The sequence below is a fragment of the Pseudophryne corroboree genome, chromosome 3 (genome assembly GCF_028390025.1).
Source record: "Pseudophryne corroboree isolate aPseCor3 chromosome 3, aPseCor3.hap2, whole genome shotgun sequence".
Lineage (NCBI taxonomy): Eukaryota > Metazoa > Chordata > Amphibia > Anura > Myobatrachidae > Pseudophryne > Pseudophryne corroboree.
The window spans coordinates 489,296,684-489,318,182 of record NC_086446.1 but is presented as its reverse complement, the minus strand read 5'-3'; the positions used below and the strand labels follow the sequence as shown (position 1 = coordinate 489,318,182).

Below are 21,499 nucleotides of genomic sequence, written 5' to 3'. Positions count from 1 at the left end.
CCGGAATGAACACTGCTGACAGAGCTATCACATGATTTTCCGCCCAGCGAAGAATCCTTGCAGCCTCTGCCATTGCCCTCCTGCTTCTCGTGCCGCCCTGTCTGTTTACGTGGGCGACTGACGTGATGTTGTCCGATTGGATCAATACCGCCTGACCCTGAAGCAGGGGTTTCGCTTGACTTAGGGCATTGTAAATGGCCCGTAGTTCCAGAATGTTTATATGAAGAGATGTTTCCATGCTTGACCACAAGCCCTGGAAGTTTTTTCCCTGTGTGACTGCTCCCCAGCCTCTCAGGCTTGCATCCGTGGTCACCAGGATCCAATCCTGAATGCCGAATCTGCGGCCCTCTAGAAGATGAGCACTCTGCAACCACCACAGGAGAGACACCCTTGTCTTTGGTGACAGGGTTATCCGCTGCTGCATCTGAAGATGCGAACCGGACCATTTGTCCAGTAGATCCCACTGAAACGTTCTTGCATGGAATCTTCCGAATGGAATTGCTTCGTAAGAAGCCACCATTTTTCCCAGGACCCTCGTGCACTGATGCACTGACACCTGGGCTGGTTTTAGGAGGTTCCTGACTAGCTCGGATAACTCCTTGGCCTTCTCCTCCGGGAGAAAAACCTTCTTCTGGACTGTGTCCAGAATCATTCCTAGGAACAGAAGACGTGTCGTTGGAATCAGCTGCGATTTTGGAATATTTAGGATCCACCCGTGCTGACGTAACACTATCTGAGATAGTGCTACTCCGACTTCTAACTGTTCCCTGGACCTTGCCCTTATCAGGAGATCGTCCAAGTAAGGGATAATTAATACGCCTTTTCTTCGAAGAAGAATCATCATTTCGGCCATTACCTTGGTAAAGACCCGAGGTGCCGTGGACAACCCAAACGGCAGCGTCTGAAACTGATAATGACAGTCTTGTACTACAAACCTGAGATACCCTTGGTGAGAAGGGTAGATTGGGACGTGGAGATAAGCATCTTTGATGTCCAGAGACACCATATAGTCCCCTTCTTCCAGGTTCGCTATCACCGCTCTGAGTGATTCCATCTTGAATTTGAACCTTTTTATGTAAGTGTTCAAGGATTTCAGATTTAAAATTGGTCTCACCGAGCCGTCCGGCTTCGGTACCACAAACAGCGTGGAATAATACCCCTTTCCTTGTTGTAGGAGGGGTACCTTGATTATCACCTGCTGGGAATACAGCTTGTGAATGGCTTCCAGAACTGCCTCCCTGTCGGAGGGAGACTTTGGCAGAGCAGACTTCAGGAACCGGCGAGGGGGAAACGCCTCGAATTCCAGTTTGTACCCTTGCGATACTACCTGTAGAATCCAGGGATCCACTTGCGAGTGAGCCCACTGCGCGTTGAAATTCTTGAGACGGGCCCCCAGCAAGCCTGAGTCTGCTTGTAAAGCCCCAGCGTCATGCTGAAGACTTGGCAGAAGCAGGGGAAGGCTTCTGATCCTGGGAAGCGGCTGCATGGTGCAGTCTTTTTCCCCTTCCTCTGCCCCGGGGCAGAAAGAAATGGCCTTTTGCTCGCTTGTATTTATGGGAACGAAAGGACTGAGTTTGAAAAGACGGTGTCTTTTTCTGTTGATGTGAAGTGACCTGGGGTAAGAAGGTGGACTTTCCAGCCGTTGCCGTGGCCACCAGGTCCGAAAGACCAGCCCCAAATAACTCCTCCCCTTTATACGGCAATACTTCCTTATGTCGTTTGGAATCCGCATCCCCTGACCACTGACGCGTCCATAACGTTCTTCTGGCAGAGATGGACATAGCACTTACTCTTGATGCCAGGGTGCAAATATCCCTCTGTGCATCACGCATATATAGTAATGCATCCTTCAAATGCTCTATAGTTAACAATATATTGTCCCTATCCAGGGTATCAATATTTTCAGTCAGGGAATCCGACCACGCGACTCCAGCACTGCACATCCAGGCTGAAGCGATTGCTGGTCGCAGTATAACACCAGTATGTGTGTATATACTTTTTAGGATATTTTCCAGCCTTCTATCAGCTGGTTCTTTGAGGGTGGCCGTATCAGGAGACGGTAACGCTACTTGTTTAGATAAACGTGTGAGCGCCTTATCTACCCTAGGGGGTGTTTCCCAACGTGTCCTAACCTCTGATGGGAAAGGATATAGTGCCAATAATTTATTAGAAATTAGCAGTTTTTTGTCGGGAGAAACCCACGCTTTATCACATACCTCATTCAATTCATCTGACTCAGGAAAAACTATTGGTAGTTTTTTCACCCCCCACATAATACCCTTCTTAGTGGTATTTGTAGTGTCAGAAATGTGCAATGCTTCCTTCATTGCCGTGATCATGTAACGTGTGGCCCTACTGGACATTACGTTCGACTCATCACCGTCGACACTAGACTCCGTATCTGTGTCTGGGTCTGTGTCGACCCACTGAGGTAACGGGCGTTTTAGGGCCCCTGACGGTGTCTGAGACGCCTGGACAGGCACTAATTGATTTGCCGGCTGTCTCATGTCGTCAACAGTTTTTTGCAAAGTGTTGACATTATCACTTAATTGTTTGAACACGATCATCCAGTCAGGTGTCGACTCCCTAGGGGGTGACATCACTAACGCAGGCAATTGCTCCGCCTCCACATCATTTTCCTCCTCATACATGTCGACACACACGTACCGACACACAGCACACACACCGGGAATGCTCTGATAGAGGACAGGACCCCACGAGCCCTTTGGAGAGACAGAGGGAGAGTCTGCCAGCACACACCCAGCGCTATATATATATATATACAGGGATAACCTTATATAAGTGTTATTCCCTTATAGCTGCTGTTTATATTGTCATTTGCTGCCAATAGTGCCCCCCCTTCTCTTTTTTACCCTGATTCTGAAGCAGGACTGCAGGGGAGAGTCAGGGAGCCGTCCTTCCAGCGGAACTGTGAGGGAAAATGGCGCTTGTGTGCTGAGGAGATAGGCTCCGCCCCTTCACGACGTCCTTATCTCCCGCTTTTTTGTGTAAAAATGGCAGGGGTTAAAATACATCCATATAGCCCAGGAGCTATATGTGATGTATTCTTTTGCCACCTAAGGTATTATCATTTATATTGCGTCTCAGGGCGCTCCCCCCCAAGCGCCCTGCACCCTCAGTGACCGGAGTGTGAAGTGTGCTGAGAGCAATGGCGCACAGCTGCGGTGCTGTGCGCTACCTTAGTCTGAAGACAGGATTGTCTTCTGCCGCCGATTTCACCGGACCTCTTCGTCTCTTCTGGCTCTGTAAGGGGGACGGCGGCGCGGCTCCGGTGACCCATCCAGGCTGTACCTGTGATCGTCCCTCTGGAGCTAATGTCCAGTAGCCTAAGAAGCCCAATCCACTCTGCACGCAGGTGAGTTCGCTTCTTCTCCCCTTAGTCCCACGATGCAGTGAGCCTGTTGCCAGCAGGACTCACTGAAAATAAAAAAACCTAAATTAAACTTTTATTCTAAGCAGCTCAGGAGAGCCACCTAGCCTGCACCCTTCTCGTTCGGGCACAAAAATCTAACTGAGGCTTGGAGGAGGGTCATAGGGGGAGGAGCCAGTGCACACCACCTGATCCTAAAGCTTTTATTCTTGTGCCCTGTCTCCTGCGGAGCCGCTATTCCCCATGGTCCTTACGGAGTCCCAGCATCCACTAGGACGTCAGAGAAACAATGTTGTTAAATAATGAAAAAATATTCCATGGCTGGGATTTCTTATGGGCAGTCATATATCAGGTAGAAAGTAATGTGTGAATATAGCATACAAGCTTCACTAAAATCTTGACAGCTCATGGAGCTAACAGAAGCTTGGTGCAATGAACACTCATATTTTGAGTCTCCCTTATCCATTTTTCCAAAATCCGGAATATTCCAAAAACCGGAATATTTCGGATTTACATGGATATAATAATGTGACCTGACGCCTTGACGTTACTAGCAGCATGGAAGTGGCTTTGCAGCCATTCTCTCGCCTCCGCCGGACCCCGTGAACCATCACCGACACTCGCGCACAACCTGCCAGACCCCAAGACACTCCTTCACCTGCCACGACACCGACTGGTGTTGGCAGAGGGGCTGGAATACTTGCTGCAGGCCCCTGAGCATTTTCGGATATGGGAGACTCAACCTGTATGTGTGTGTATACGTGCACACACGCACATGCACACAAGTAGAAATTAGTGGCATGCAGTCAGGTGAGGCAGTGCCTCTCCTGCCATACTCAAGTTTTGACTATAAAAAGGAAATGAAAAATGCTAAGACTATATTATAAATAACATTTTTATAGTCAGAACTCTGGAGTATACTGGAGTATGACAGGTGAGGCACCTGCCTACCTTGTCCGCACATCTCTGATCAAAACTCACCAAATTTCCAGGTGTGATACAGAAGATAGACATTATAAAGGTCGACAGTCATTAGGTCGGCAGGGTCAAAAGATCGACACAAAAATGTTTATTTTATTTTTAAACATATTTCACCCAAATTTGTGAAATGTATTCGCTTACCACGTTTCGGGCTCAGTGGCTCGCTCCACTTGCCACAAAGTTACTAAAGTTAATAGTTTGTGACATGAATAGTAAATGCAGCAAACGTTGTAAAAACATGAAAGAGAACCCTAAAAAGACATATGACAATCTTTTGACTCTGTCGACCCTATGGTGTCGACCTTGTAACTGTCTATCAACCACCTCCACAAATTTCCAGCAGTATATACTGCTGCACCTTTGAATAATGCCCACATGAACTATTGGGTTCATATATGTGTGTAAGTGTGGCTCTGGTACTAGCCAGTGCCTCCCCAGCAATTTACCTCACCGCGCACGTTCCTGGTAGAAATAATGGGCGGCACTCCAGGTCTGTCTGTCATAAAGACTCTTTATTACATGTTACTAGATCACCAATGCTTTACAGAGCAACCAAGCTCTTTTTTTTCCAAGGCGGTGCTCTACGTGGTAGTGCTCTGAAACGTTGGTGATCTAGTGACATGTGATAAAGATTCTTTATGACAGAGAGACCTGGAGTGCCACCTATTATTTCTAGTTGTAACTATATGCCGGGGCACCTCTTACAATTTGGAATGTGAGTGCCAATCCTACTGATAAAGTACAAATTATGTTTCAGGCAGGTGTGGAAAAAATGCTGCAAAGTAAGAATGTTTTAGAAATAGGAGTGTTAATAGTTTCCTTTTATCAATTAACAAAATGCAAAGTAATCACTCAGAAGAGAAATCTAGATCAAATCAATATTTGGTGTGACCACCCTTTGCCTTCAAAACAGTATTAATTCTTCTAGGTACACTTGCACAAAGTCAGGGATTTTGCAGGATTATAATCATGTGTATGATTAACCAAACAGGTTATAATGATCATCATTTTCATATGTAAATTGAAACACAGCCATTAACTAGAAACAGCTGTGTAGGAGGCTTACAACTGTGCGACGAACAGCCAAACTCGGTTACAAATGTTACAGGACATACACCATGGCAAGACTGAGCATAGCAACAAGACACAAGGTAGTGAAACTGCATCAGCAAGGTCTCTCCCAGGCAAAGATATCAAAGCAGACTGGGGTTTCAAAATGTGCTGTTCAAGCTCTAATGAAGAAGCACAAAGAAACAGGCAACAGTGAGGACCATCGACGTAGTGGTCGCCCAAAGAAACATAGTGCATCAGATGAAAGACACATCATGCTTACTTCCCTTCAAAATCGGGAGATGTCCAGCAGTGCCATCAGTTCAGAACTGGCAGAAACCAGTGGGATCCCAGTACACCCATCTAATGTTAGGAGAAGTCTGGCCAGAAGTGGTCTTCATGGAAGAATTGTGCGCAAAAGTCATACCTTTGATGTGCAATCAAGGCCAAGCTACTCAACTATGCACGAAAAACATAGGAACTGGAATGCAGAAAAATAGCAGCAGGAACTCTGGACTGATGAGCCAAACTTTGAAACATTTGGCTGTATCAGAAGGCAGTTTGTTGGCCGAAGGGCTGGAGAGTGGTACAATAATGAGTGTCTGCAGGCAACAGTGAAGCATGGTGGAGGTTTTTTGCAAGTTTGTGGCTGCATTTCAGCAAATGGAGTAGGGGATTTGGTCAGGATTATGATGCCCTATAACGATGTAATGAACATCGAAACGTTGCAGAAACTATCATTGTTATATCATTATTTCTGAGTGCCGTTGTGTTGGATATACTGCTCGTACACTGCTCATTGAGATCTCGCAAGATTGGGCGGAGAAGCAGATATATTGGAGAATGTGTTGTTTTTGGGGGTTGTGCAACTGATCAACTTGGCTCGTACTGTATGTACTTTAATGCAGTGAGGCACAGAAAGATATGGATAGGCACTTAATCTCACCATGTGCCTGATCTAAATATTCTTCATCACTAAGGCTTTTGTTTTCATTTTCCGATAGTCATAATTTGTAACTGGCATAAACCTGTAGAACTGTCAACGTACACACATTCCAGGCAGTGTTTCTCAACCTACACCTTGGTTACCCAGCACTGCTGGAGGGGGCCAAGCTATCACCCTGGAAATACTGGAGAGCTCTGAAGACTTTGAACACTACCAACCTGGTCATCTGTTGTGCTCTGGGGTCTTTGTCCATGTCCAGCTCTGGAGTAGATTCTATGATGGACTGAACCTCGGATTTTTCCTCATTATCATTGGTATCTGGAAAGCATTTGTTACAGTTATCTGTAGCTTTGCCACATTAGACTTGTCTCTGTAAGACTGGTTATTAATTTCAGAGGGAAAGATCTATTTGTGAGTTTTCTTGTTTTATGTAAACAAACTTGTAAAATATAAAAAATGATTCTGATATTTTTATCAATATATTCACATTTGTATGAAAAGTGCATTTACTGAGCAAAATACTATATTGTTACATTTTACAACACAACCGTCTTCAATCTTAAGGCCCATACACACTGGCCGATTTTGAGCTCAAAGTAGCTCACTTTTGGCGTTTTGAGCTACTTTGAGCTCAAACTCGGCCAGTGTGTATAGGCGGTCGATTAGCAGCAAGTGCTGATGCGCGCTCCCACATCATCGCTGGCCGCCGCCATCCGTCGGGCTGTGTTGTACTGCCGAGTGAAGAACTTTCCACAGTCTCCTACTGTGGAAAGTGCTTCACCCCCCCACCCCCGTGAACATCGCAAATAGCTCAGTGTGTATGCACTGAGCTATTTTCCTGACAGTGATGTTCACGATAATCGCCCTGTATACACGCTGTACAAAAACGCCCAGTGCGTATGCACCTTAACCCCGATTTTCCACTACAGACACTGTGATGTAAAGAGTAGGACAATTGTCAAAGTTAGGCAAAATATATTTCCCTTGGTCCAGCTTCAAAGGGAGCTGTTAGTGTCCTATCCATAGTACACTTCATACTCCAGGATCCACGCTGTTACTTAAAGACTGCAATTGATAATGCTAAAGCTGCATGGTTTCCATAGAATTCAGCCTGAAACGAAAGATTCCTGTGATCCACCATAATATGCACTCAGCCTAGTCTATGAAAGCCCCAACAATACAGTCACTTTGTGGTGCTGCCTTTTCTGGTGGAACTGAGCCCCAATAGACAGCACAGACTCTTTCTAGTATTCCTGTATGCTCTCCATCTTATTTGTAGGTATAATGCCAGTGGAAAGAAGACGGTAAGAACTGGGTTTCTTACACAAAGAAAAAAGCAAATTCAAAATCAAACCAGAAACAAAAGGTGTTTTGATAGATTGATAATTAGAAACATTAAATAAACTTGTTTAAATTTAGGCCTATGTGGTTTTACACATTAAGAAGTTGCTGTCTTCACTCTTCACTGTCCAATAAGAATATCTAAAAAAAAAACGTATGGCAAACTGCCAAGGTACAGAGCTTTTCCTTTCGCTCAATATACCGAAAGTATCTTATTTTTTTCTTTTCTATGTGGATGTAATCAATACATTTAGTGAACGATGCCATCCATTAAAAGGAACTGAGCATAAATAAATTAGCTGAGAGATGTACTATGGAAACCACAAGAGATTACAGTATGACTTCTATAACCTTGAGGCCCACAGTGTGTTCAACACAATCTCCTTGAGCACTGTACTTCTAGAATGCTGCACCAAAATAACTTCTTTTTACATATACAGGTTGAGTATCCCTTATCCAAAATGCTTGGGACCAGAAGTATTTTGGATATCGGATTTTTCCGTATTATGGAATAATTGCATACCATACTGAGATATCATTGTGATGGGACCTAAGTCTAAGCACAGAATGCATTTATGTTACATATACACCTTATACACACAGATTGCAGGTAATTTTAGCCAATATTTTTTTATAACTTTGTGCATTAAACAAAGTGTGTCTACATTCACACAATTCATTTATGTTTCATATACACCTTATACACACAGCCTGAAGGTCATTTAATACAATATTTTTAATAACTTTGTGTATTAAACAAAGTTTGTGTACATTGCGCCATCAGAAAAATAAGAATTTACTTACCGATAATTCTATTTCTCGTAGTCCGTAGTGGATGCTGGGACTTCCGTAAGGACCATGGGAAATAGCGGCTCCGCAGGAGACTGGGCACAAAAGTAAAAGCTTTAGACTAGCTGGTGTGCACTGGCTCCTCCCCCTATGACCCTCCTCCAAGCCTCAGTTAGGATACTGTGCCCGGACGAGCGTACATAATAAGGAAGGATTTTGAATCCCGGGTAAGACTCATACCAGCCACACCAATCACACCGTACAACCTGTGATCTGAACCCAGTTAACAGTATGATAAACGTAGGAGCCTCTGAAAAGATGGCTCACAACAATAAACAACCCGATTTTTTTGTAACAATAACTATATACAAGTATTGCAGACAATCCGCACTTGGGATGGGCGCCCAGCATCCACTACGGACTACGAGAAATAGAATTATCGGTAAGTAAATTCTTATTTTCTCCGACGTCCTAGTGGATGCTGGGACTTCCGTAAGGACCATGGGGATTATACCAAAGCTCCCAAACGGGCGGGAGAGTGCGGATGACTCTGCAGCACCGAATGAGAGAACTCCAGGTCCTCCTCAGCCAGGGTATCAAATTTGTAGAATTTAGCAAACGTGTTTGCCCCTGACCAAGTAGCTGCTCGGCAAAGTTGTAAAGCCGAGACCCCTCGGGCAGCCGCCCAAGATGAGCCCACCTTCCTTGTGGAATGGGCTTTAACAGATTTTGGCTGTGGCAGGCCTGCCACAGAATGTGCAAGCTGAATTGTATTACAAATCCAACGAGCAATCGTCTGCTTAGAAGCAGGAGCACCCAGCTTGTTGGGTGCATACAGTATAAACAGCGAGTCAGATTTTCTGACTCCAGCCGTCCTGGAAACATATATTTTCAGGGCCCTGACTACGTCCAGCAACTTGGAGTCCTCCAAGTCCCTAGTAGCCGCAGGTACCACAATAGGTTGGTTCATGTGAAACGCTGAAACCACCTTAGGGAGAAATTGAGGACGAGTCCTCAATTCCGCCCTATCCGAATGAAATATCAGGTAAGGGCTTTTATAGGATAAAGCCGCCAATTCTGATACGCGCCTGGCTGAAGCCAGGGCTAACAGCATTACCACTTTCCATGTGAGATATTTTAAATCCACTGTGGCAAGTGGTTCGAACCAATGTGATTTTAGGAATCCCAAAACCACATTGAGATCCCAGGGTGCCACTGGAGGCACAAAGGGAGGCTGTATATGCAGTACCCCCTTTACAAAAGTCTGGACTTCAGGAACTGAAGCCAGTTCCTTCTGGAAGAAGATCGACAGGGCCGAAATTTGAACCTTAATGGATCCTAATTTTAGGCCCATAGACAATCCTGCTTGCAGGAAATGTAGGAATCGACCCAGTTGAATTTCCTCCGTCGGGCCTTACTGGCCTCGCACCACGCAACAAATTTTCGCCAATTGCGGTGATAATGTTTTTGCGGTTACATCCTTCCTGGCTTTAGATCAGGATATGGATGACTTCATCCGGAATGCCTTTTTTCCTTCAGGATCCGGTGTTCAACCGGCATGCCGTCAAACGCAGCCGCGGTAAGACTTGGAACAGACAGGGTCCTTGCTGGAGCAGGTCCCTTCTTAGAGTTAGAGGCCACGGATCCTCCGTGAGCATCTCTTGAAGTTCCGGTTACCAAGTCCTTCTTGGCCAATCCGGAGCCACGAATATAGTGCTTTCTCCTCTCCATCTTATCAATCTCAGTACCTTGGGTATGAGAGGCAGAGGAGGGAACACATACACTGACTGGTACACCCACGGTGTTACCAGAGCGTCTACAACTATTGCCTGAGGGTCTCTTGACCTGGCGCAATACCTGTCGAGTTTTTTAATCATGTGGACGACTTCTGGGTGAAGTCCCCACTCTCCCGGGTGGAGGTCGTGCTGAGGAAGTCTGCTTCCCAGTTGTCCACTCCCGGAATGAATACTGTTGACAGTGCTATCACATGATTTTCCGCCCAGCGAAGAATCCCTGCAGCTTCTGCCATTGCCCTCCTGCTTCTTGTGCCACCCTGTCTGTTTACGTGGGTGACTGCCATGATGTTGTCCGACTGGATCAACACCGGCTGACCTTGAAGCAGAGGTCTTGCTAAGCTTAGAGCATTGTAAATGGCCCTTAGCTTCAGGATATTTATGTGAAGTGATGTATCCAGGCTTGACCCTAAGCCCTGGATATTCCTTCCCTGTGTGACTGCTCCCCAGCCTCGCAGGCTGGCATCCGTGGTCACCAGGACCCAGTCCTGAATGCCGAATCTGCGGCCCTCTAGAAGATGAGCACTCTGCAACCACCACAGGATGGATACCCTTGTCCTTGGTGACAGGGTTATCCGCTGATGCATCTGAAAATGCGACCCGGACCACTTGTCCAGTAGGTTCCACTGGAAAGTTCTTGCGTGGAATCTAACGAATGGGATTGCTTTGTAGGAAGCCACCATTTTTACCCAGAACCCTTGTGCATTGATGCACTGAGACTTGGTTCGGTTTTAGGAGGTTCCTGACTAGCTCAGATAACTCCCTGGCTTTCTCTTCCGGGAGAAACACCTTTTTTCTGGACTGTGTCCAGGATCATCCCTAGGAAACAGAAGACAAGTCGTCGGAACCAGCTGCGATTTTGGAATATTGAGAATCCAATCGTGCTGCCGCAACACTACCTGAGATAGTGCTACACCGACTTCCAACTGTTCCCTGGATCTTACCCTTATCAGGGAATCGTCCAAGTAAGGGATAACTAAAATTCCCTTCCTTCGAAGGGATATCATTTCGGCCATTACCTTGGTAAAGACCCGGGGTGCCGTGGACCATCCCTACGGCAGCGTCTGAACTGATAGTGACAGTTCTGTACCATAACCTGAGGTACCCTTGGTGAGAAGGGTAAATTTTGACATGAAGGTAAGCATCCTTGATGTCCCGAGACATCATGTAGTCCCCTTCTTCCAGGTTCGCAATCACTGCTCTGAGTGACTCAATCTTGAATTTGAACCTCTGTATGTAAGTGTTCAAAGATTTTTGATTTTAGATTTAGAATCGGTCTCACCGAGCCGTCTGGCTTCGGTACCACAATAGTGTGGAATAATACCCCGTTCCCTGTTGCAGGAGGGGTACCTTGATTATCACCTGCTGGGAATACAGCTTGTGAATGGCTTCCAAAACTGCCTCCCTGTCAGAGGGAGACGTCGGTAAAGCCGACTTTTGGAAACGGCGAGGGGGAGACGTCTCGAATTCCAATATGTACCCCTGAGATATTACCTGAAGGATCCAGGGGTCTACTTGCGAGTGAGCCACTGCGCACTGAAATTCATTGAGAACGGGCCCCCACCGTGCCTGAGCTTGTAAGGCCCTATCGTCATACTGAGGGCTTGGCAGAGGCGGGAAAGGGTTTCTGTTCCTGGGAACTGGCTAATCTCTTCAGCCTTTTTCCTCTCCCTCTGTCACGAGCAGAAAAGAGGAACCTTTTGTCCGCTTGCCAACAAAGGACTGCGCCTGATAATACGGCGTCTTATTTTGAGAGGCGACCTGGGGTACAAACGTGGATTTCCCAGTTGTTGCCGTGGCCACCAGGTCTAAAAGACCGACCCCAAATGTCCCCTTTCAAAGGCAATACTTCCAAATGCCGTTTGGAATCCGCATCACCTGACCATTTTACTGGTAGAATTGGACAACGCACTTATACTTGATGCCAGTCGGCAAATATTCCGCTGTGCATCATGCATATATAGAAATGCATCTTTTAAATGCTCTATAGGCAATAATATACTATCCTTATCTAGGATATCAATATTTCCAGTCAGGGAATCCGACCATGCCAACCCAGCACTGCACCTCCAGGCTGAGGCGATTGTTGGTCGCAGTATAACACCAGTATGTGTGTGAATACATTTTTGGATACCCTCCTGCTTTCTATCAGCAGGATCCTTAAGGGCGGCCATCTCATGAGAGGGTAGAGCCCTTGTTCTTACAAGCGTGTGAGCGCCTTATACCCCCTAGGGGGTGTTTCCCAACGCACCCTAACCTCTGGCGGGAAAGGGTATACAGCCAATACTTTTTAAGAAATTATCAATTGTTATCGGGGGGAAACCCACGCATCATCACACACCTCATTTTATTTCTCAGATTCAGGAAAACTACAGGTAGTTTTTCCCTCACCGAACATAATACCCCTTTTTGGTGGTACTCGTATTATCAGAAATGTATAAAACATTTTCCATTGTCTCAATCATGTAACGTGTGGCCCTACTGGAAAACACGGTTGTCTCTTCACCGTCGACACAGGAGTCAGTATCCGTGTCGGCGTCTGTATCTGCCATCTGAGGTAACGGGCGCTTTAGAGCCCCTGACAGCCTATGAGACGTCTGGACAGGCACAAGCTGAGTAGCCGGCTGTCTCATGTCAACCACTGTTTTCAACAGTACATCCACTCAGGTGTCGACCCCCTAGGGGGTGACATCACTGTTACAGACACTCTGCTCCGTCTCCACATCATTTTTCTCCTCATACATGTCGACACAAACGTACCGACACACAGCACACACACAGGGAATGCTCTGATAGAGGACAGGACCCCACGAGCCCTTTGGGGAGACAGAGGGAGAGTTTGCCAGCACACACCAGAGCGCTATATTTATACAGGGATAACCTTATATAAGTGTTTCTCCCTTTATAGCTGCTGTTTTATATTTGCTACCCTGATTCTTGTAGCAGGACTGCAGGGGAGAGTCAGGGAGCCGTCCTTCCAGCGGAGCTGTGAAAGAAAATGGCGCTTGTGTGCTGAGGAGAAAGGCTCCGCCCCCTTCACGGCGGCCTTTTCTCCCGCTTTTTTCAGGAAAACTGGCAGGGGTTAAATGCATCCATATAGCCCAGGAGCTATATGTGATGCATTTCTTTAGCCATATAAGGTTTTTATAGTGTTTTATTGCGTCTCAGGGCGCTCCCCCCCAGCGCCCTGCACCCTCAGTGACCGGAGTGTGAAGTGTGCTGAGAGCAATGGCGCACAGCTGCAGTGCTGTGCGCTACCTTATTTGAAGACAGGAACGTCTTCTGCCGCCGCTTTCTCCGGACCTCTTCGCTCTTCTGGCTCTGTAAGGGGGCCGGCGGCGCGGCTCCGGGACCCATCCAGGCTGAACCTGTGATCGTCCCTCTGGAGCTAATGTCCAGTAGCCAAGAAGCCCAATCCACTCTGCACGCAGGTGAGTTCGCTTCTTCTCCCCTTAGTCCCACGATGCAGTGAGCCTGTTGCCAGCAGGACTCACTGAAAATAAAAAACCTATTTAAACTTTTACTTCTAAGCAGCTCAGGAGAGCCACCTAGCCTGCACCCATCTCGTTCGGGCACAAAAATCTAACTGAGGCTTGGAGGAGGGTCATAGGGGGAGGAGCCAGTGCACACCAGCTAGTCTAAAGCTTTTACTTTTGTGCCCAGTCTCCTGCGGAGCCGCTATTCCCCATGGTCCTTACGGAAGTCCCAGCATCCACTAGGACGTCAGAGAAACAAAGGTTTCACTATCTCACTCTCACTCAAAAAAGTCCGTATTTCAGAATATTCCGTATTTCGGAATATTTGGATATGGGATACTCAACCTGTACCAGAAATAAAACAGGAACATATTAAACTTTATTCTGAAAATTACATTTATAGAGGATAATTATCTATATGTTTCATCAGAAGTGTGTGTAATGTTTGCGCTTAGTGTCTCACACATTCTACCACTATTCTGGTCTGCTGGGAACATGGAAACATGGATTCAGTGACATCAGATGAGGCTCTGAGTTCGTCTCTCAACTCTCAAGACAACACAAAACAGTTCAGTATGTGATCGGAATATCAATTACTAATTACAAAGGCGATAGACTTTCACATACTATTAAGCATTATGTAGAGGCACCAATGCAGCAAATAAGTGACTGATGACACTGTATAACACTGTATTGGTCAGCTAACTACAAGAAAAGCATAAACTGAAGGCTTTGGGCAAACATTGCATTTCTGTGCATACTTGCCGTGGTCCGTAGCAACCAGATGGGATGTAGTTATGTTGCTGGCAGTCGGGATCCCGGCGGTCAGGATACAGACGCCGGAATCCTGACAATGCCGCCAGCCGGAATCCCGGCTAACGGGCTATTCTCACTCGTGGTAGCGTGGCGAGCCCACAAGGGGCTTTGTTGCGCTTGCCCCCCCTGCTGACATTCTAGCAGCCGGGATCCCGGCATCTGTATGCGGATTGGCGGGATTCCGGCTGCCTGCATCCCAACCCCAACCAGACACATGCTTTTGTGGTTTAATTTGTTCTAGACACAAACTGAATGAGGATTGGCTGTTTTGATTTGCAGCAAATTTGGAACACTCTGCATTTAAGATACACTAGGCGTTCATTCCAAAGACATGAATATTTTAGGAAAGGCAGAACGCAACCTAGTGTTATAAGGACATGTAGACAAGTGTAACATATTAACTTCTAGATATACCTCAAGAAGCAAGAGACTCTCCACCCACCAGGAAAGAGAATAGGCAAGCTAAACACAAAATAGAGCAGACTGAGGATGGCACTAACATCCATACAGCAGAAAACACAGTTACTGCCGGTTAGAGCTGCTCTGCATCATAGAACATCACTACATTATAATGTAAGAAGTTGTAGACTACCTGTAGACGCTGAGGTGGTCTCCTGGTTAACCTGGATGTCTTCATTCTTCTTATTTTTCTGTACATTGTTGTTCTTTAAATTTGCTTTCAATATGACCTCATCTTTTTGTTCTTTTGACGATGGGTGCACCATGTTGTCAGGGTCTAGGCTGGCAGTTTTGCCTGCCCCTGATTGGCTTAGAGTAAATAGCTCATCCTGGAACAGCAGCATAAGGGAAGTATGTCAGATTCACTGCATGTCTCAGGGGCTTACACCATGCAAACAGTCAATTCAACAATATGCGTTACCCATACCGCTCGTCGGGACCGATCCAGATTCAACACCACTATGACAAACATACCAAAAGTCATTTCCTGAACTTTAGACCTCTGCCATTCGGGTGGTTAGGGAAGGGAAGGATTATATAAATTTTTATTTTAAGTGAACCTTTCTTTTAAATAAAAACACTTCAGCAAATTATCATACATACATTTATTTATTTATTTACATTATCCCTTTGATTGGGGTTCTAGGATACCTGTCTTTTCAAATACATGGGTGACTATGGCAGAGTGATTGGCATAGTTATCTCCCTCTGTTCTGACCAGGGCATTATCTGTGTGGAATTTGTATGCTTTCTAAAGGTTTTCATGAATTTTATATGGTAGTACTATGACCTACTGGTAGGTTAATCAATGCTTATAAAATGGGAACTTGTGATACAACAAAGAATTTAGACTGCAAGCTCCAATGTAGGAAATGAAGTGAACAATTGTAATTTTTTCTATATACTGCTATGTAATATGGTGGCGCTAGATAAATTATAACAATAGTATAAGTAAAGTAAACCTCTGTAATGGGAAGGATTTCAGTCATAGAAGCTGCAGGATCTATACTCACATGAAGGACAGAAAAAAAAACCCATACGTATATGATCCCTACATTAATTTTCCCTACAGTGGCACAAACCTGCAGAAACATCAATAGCCCCATTTCTGCTTAGAAAATCAGATACAGGAAGCCTTAACATGTTAAACAGCTTTTAAACCTATGCGGCAAAAGTACCCAAATCTGATAAGCAATGTACACTTCCTGCTGCTGTGAACCACAAACCCTGCAGCTACTCTATTATATATTGCATGGAAACAATATATAGTACCTTTAAACTGGTGTTGCAACGTGCATGTTTTTGTTCGTGAAGTTTCCAGGGTCCATTTCCTGGGATCTCAGCACCATGGGCGTCTGGTAAAACCAAAGAGTCACCGGGAGACAGTGGGAAGATCCCCAAAGAGATGGGACGTTCTTTCCTGAATGGTAATAATAATTATTTTTGCATATGGAAAAGACCACAACACATTTAGCAATGTAGAGCTATGGCTTTATTTTATAATAACTAATGTCCACCTCCGTCTTTAAATCTACAGTAACTAATTTGAAAGGTATGAAAATATACCAAAAATAAAATCTTCCAGTACATCATTGTTTCTGCCCAATGCTTGGGCTAATGGTTTAGTTAAAGTATCCTCAAATACAGGGCCTGTACAGTATTGGGTGTAGAAAGCGTGGCAGACAAATTCTATTGTTTTTAACCCTGTGCCTGTCATCAATTAGGCGCTTTTTTCCAGATGTAAACCGCCAGATTGCCAAGACTGCAATTTATCCACTCCATTCCTGTTATTAATAAGTTAGCCTGTCTCTGAACTTTCTCCAGCTCTGCTAATGTTTGCTCACTGCAATACACATAGGGCCTAATTCAGACCTGATCACAACAGCAACATTTTTCTCTAATGGGCAAAACCATGTGCACTGCAGGGGAGGCAGATATAACATGCGCAGAGAGAGTTAAGGTGTGTACACACGGTACGATATTTTCTTCCGATTCTGACTATATAGTCAGAATCGGAAGAAAATATAGTGCAGATCGCAAGGTGACTGTCACCTTGCGATCCCGATCCGATGCCGATGCGCGGCCCCGCGCGGTCGGCATCGGCCGAAAAAATAGGCTGTGCAGGCAAGTCAATCCTGACTATCTCTATAGAAGAGATAGTCAGGATTGACATCGCACATAGCCAGCATCGCAAGCACACTCATTATGTGCTTGCGATACTGGCTAAGTGCCGACCCGGCCCCCTGTCGCACGGTGAGAATCGGATAAGTCCGAATCTCACCGTGTGTATGCACCCTTAGGGTGTGTACACACGGTGAGATCCTTGCTATGTTCGATTTTTACTTGCGATTTCCCTTGAACTCCCCGGAGCCCAGATAGGACAGATTTTGACTAACTTTTCTTGAGATATGGACTATGTGTGCTTACGATTTTGGCTTATGTGAGATTTTGGCTTATGTGAGATGTCATTGACATGTGAGATGAACTAGATAGTACACCGATCTAGCAAGGATTGACTTGCCTGCACAGTCTATCTTTTCTTGCGATGCCGACCTGGCGGGGCCGCGCATCGGGATCGCAAGGTGACTTTCACCTTGCGATTTGCACTAACTTTTCTTGCGATTTTGACTATATAGTCAAAATCTCAAGAAAAAATCTCACCGTGTGTACACACCTTTAGATTTGGGTGGGGTGTGTTCAAACTGAAATCTAAATTGCAGTGCAAAAATAAAGCAGCCAGTATTTAGCCTCCACAGAAACAATATATCCCACCCAAATTTAACTCTCTCTGCACATGTTATATCTGCCCCCCCTGCACTGCACATAGTCTTGCCCATTAGAGAAAGAATTTGCTTTTGCGATCAGGTCTGAATTAGGCCCATAGCTCGTTACACATAGCTCCTCCCACACCCTTCAAGGCACACCATAATTAACCATTCTTTATTACTTTCTATCTAGACATTAATCCTCTTCCTCTGACTCCTATATCCCAACCTTAGCATCATTATTGTCCACTCATTCCTCTTATGCATCCCATTATACCCCAAGAAACAGGCCATAACTTTTCAGACCGTAAATGCGACTTCCAGCACTGCAGATGTAAACAGCAGCACATCCCTGGAGCATGGAACCAAGATGGCTCATACGGTCCTGTATTCTCTGTACACTGCAAAAGTCTTTCACTATGGGAAGCTATGCAATGCCTATAAACATCTAGAACAACTATTGCACTGCTAAGTACTGTTGCTATAGTCAATAATTAGGCAACCTATAAAAAAAAAGCTGACTTTCAAAGGCAGGGATTACCATGGGTAATCATTTTAAAACAAAAAAGCTTTATATAATAGCTTCTTTGCTGGAATATATTGTAAAACAGTCACAGCCATACATACTTATTTACTAGGGTCACCATCATAATAAGATACATCAACACCGCTCCTTTGTGACCTGTGAGGTCATATTTTCAGGCTGCATACAGAAGTCGCAAAACACCAAGTCACTCGGATGCCCATGTAACCTTCCCCTTATCTTGACATACAAGACTGTCATCTCTTCTGCTTTACTGGCAGACTTGTAATGTATATAGATGTGCAGTCTACTGATGCCATACATAATGGAGTTATGTCTTCCCTTGAGCCACCATTAAATGCTAATGATGCATTTTCCTTTGCAAACTGACGGTTGCTATGTTTTTCTGTTTAAAAGGCCAAACGATCTTACACACACACACACACACACACACACACCAACTCTAGCAACTGCATTCTATTTTAAACTAAAAGTACATTATATGAAATAATAAATACTAACACTAAACAGTAGCAAGCAAATCAAACAAGACAATATTTACAGTAACAGTCGTAAATAACTGCAACAGAACAATGTACAGTATGTCATGTTTTCCTGAAGAAATGAGCCAGTATACAGGAGAACACAGCAGTTTCCCTTGTTATTGATGAATAACCAATAGGAATTAAGTTTATAGAAAATTAACAGTAGAGAATTAATCACTCATAAAACTGTAATACCTACTATAAACTACAGTAAACATCAAATATCCATACTACATATAAAACACTATAAACACAAACTTAAAACTACCTATAACCAAATGAACCAGTCTTGCAACTAAAATGTTAACTGAAACAAATGATTCACTAGAAAATAATGCGATTCATCGTATTAAATATTTATGTGCATGTGATAAGGGCTTGTACTAATTTACAACAAGCTATATACAGATGCTATGTAATTATGATAACAAGATTCAGTTACAAACATGAATAACCTCTAAACGCTAAAGGGCCTGGCTGGAAGCAATATGGTTAAGAAAAGGCAGACAGGGAAATACAAGGCCTGAGTACCTGAGGATCCTTGGTAGGTTTTCCGTTAAGGCCGGCAAGCCTGTAGAGAATGAGAAGTGCACGAGCAGCAGAACGGAGAGGGACACTAGGATGGCAGAATTAATAACCACCGCCCCGCCAACGAAGCCAAATACAAACAGAAGCATGCATCTGGGACTCATGGCGCTGCGCTGGCATGGTGGCACGCCGGTATCAAGGAAGCCACACGACTAATAAGGGTATATCTGGACTCTGCTGAGGGTCTGTCATTCAGCTGATGCCATGGGCAGCCACTGTGTACGCTCCTGCAGTAGCCCCACAGCGATGACATCATCCCTCCCTCTGCCTGTCTCTCCCTCCCTCTGCCTGTCTCTCCCTCAGACATAAACGAGGAGGGAATATTGCCTTCCCTATGCTACAGCCAATTGCTGCACACTGACTCTCTGAGGACTTCAGCAATGGAGGGGGGGGGGGGGGGGGGCACTAAACAAGACACAAACATGCACTCTGTGCAGCAAACCGGGCCCATCATCCATGTAAAACACCTGCAGAATTTAAGGATGCCGATAAATTATAACAGTAAACCTTTGCATGATAACTTAGCAGAATTGTCATTTGTGGATTTAAATCAGGATTTGGAAATGGTGTCTCTCCAGCACCATAACAACAATCAGGCACAGCACACTAGGATTTGCAGTTCCACCAAAGCTAACTACCTTAAAGAATAGTCCATAAAAATAAAAAAAATCTCGTGCATAAGAAAAAAAATTCGAAATGAAAGGAAAATAAATGCTACAGTAATCCCCATTTTAAAACATGAATGTCCCACACACTGTAAAGTGCCCAGCCACATTTGTGTGTGACATTTTCTGTGCATTTCAGCTCTATTCTCCGACTACATTCCAATCATTCAGCCAGCTTTTCTGAATCAGCCCAAGCATTGTTCCAGGATTTAAATACAATGGCAGCATTCTGTATGACTGACAAAAGCAGCTCTGGAGAGGGGGGGGGGGGGGGGATTGGGGGACTTTCTTCTCCCTGAACTTTGTCACTTTAAGATAAACATATCTTACCTATTTTTACTGTGCACAGTAGATTCCAGATGGTCAGAACCCATCAGCTGCTGAAGCTTGGTACGTTCCAAGTGTTCCATGTAATTATGGATCATCTATCAAAAGATGTTGAATGATCACCTGGTTAAATTACGCGATTTTCAACTTATGTACAAAAATGATTAGGGCCGAATTCAATTAGACGCAAAATTGCGGTAATTTACCACAATTTCCATATGCACACTCCCGCGATTCACCTATTCAGTTTCTCAAAAATGGGATAATTGCTAAATTGTTGCCAGCAGTGAAAAGTGAAAAATGGGTAATTCTGCCTATACACACACCAACTTGGGTCAAATAGCTGTTACATGCATTTTTGCTGTAAAAAATATGATCGAAAGCTATCCCCCCCCCCCCCCCCCGCAAAATGAGTGCTAAAATTAAATTCGGGGTACATAAAAATGGGTAAAAGTATATATTTGGGTCATTTTAGGGGGCTTTTTATAAAAAAAAAAGAAAAAAAAAAAGGTAGAAACAGACCGATTACTCCCACCTGCAAGTCTAAAACCAGTTGTCCCACCACAATATATAACTGTCCCTTACCTTGTACCCCAATTTCCATCATTTTGAACGGTCTCATCCCAGTATTAGCCAATTCAAAACTTCTAAGTGCCTAATTAGTCATTTAGGGGGTGTCCCATGGGCTCTGAACCAAATCCCAATATTTTTTATTTAAAATAGGGATTTCTCCCAAGTTTATCACCTGCCTAGAGGTGGTAAATTGAAATTTGCTGTAAAATTATACCAAATCTGTTTTCGCGGACAACTGAATAGGTGCGTTTCATGATTTGTGGTAAATTCGTATTTGTTTCAGCTAACGCCTAATTGAATTTGGCCCTTAGTCTACTAAACAAAACCAAAGAGACAATGGACGTTGCCTGTACGGTTGCAGACTAGCAGAGTATAAGATACTTCTGTGATTTTTATCCATCATTTAATAGTCTTACAGTAGAACAGAAAATCAGATTGCTTCATTGAAAATATATCTGACAAGTTCCAGAA

General features: G+C 44.6%; 1 protein-coding gene across 3 annotated transcripts in view; it reads right to left on the bottom strand.

The window, feature by feature from the left end:
* The window catches only part of SPAG9 (sperm associated antigen 9), a 262,243-nt gene that overhangs the window by 98,940 nt on the left and 141,804 nt on the right, over window positions 1-21,499 (bottom strand). For 2 of the 3 annotated variants that reach the window (XM_063960919.1, XM_063960920.1), the window contains exons 4-7: window positions 20,459-20,553; window positions 16,315-16,462; window positions 15,176-15,371; window positions 6,587-6,686 (exon numbers count right to left, since the gene is read on the bottom strand). In XM_063960919.1, coding sequence (XP_063816989.1) covers window positions 6,587-6,686; window positions 15,176-15,371; window positions 16,315-16,462; window positions 20,459-20,553 — 539 coding nt within the window. Of the gene's footprint in view, window positions 1-6,586; window positions 6,687-15,175; window positions 15,372-16,314; window positions 16,463-19,406; window positions 19,751-20,458; window positions 20,554-21,499 lie in introns of those variants that run through there. The other variant, XM_063960921.1, reaches the window with a different exon arrangement.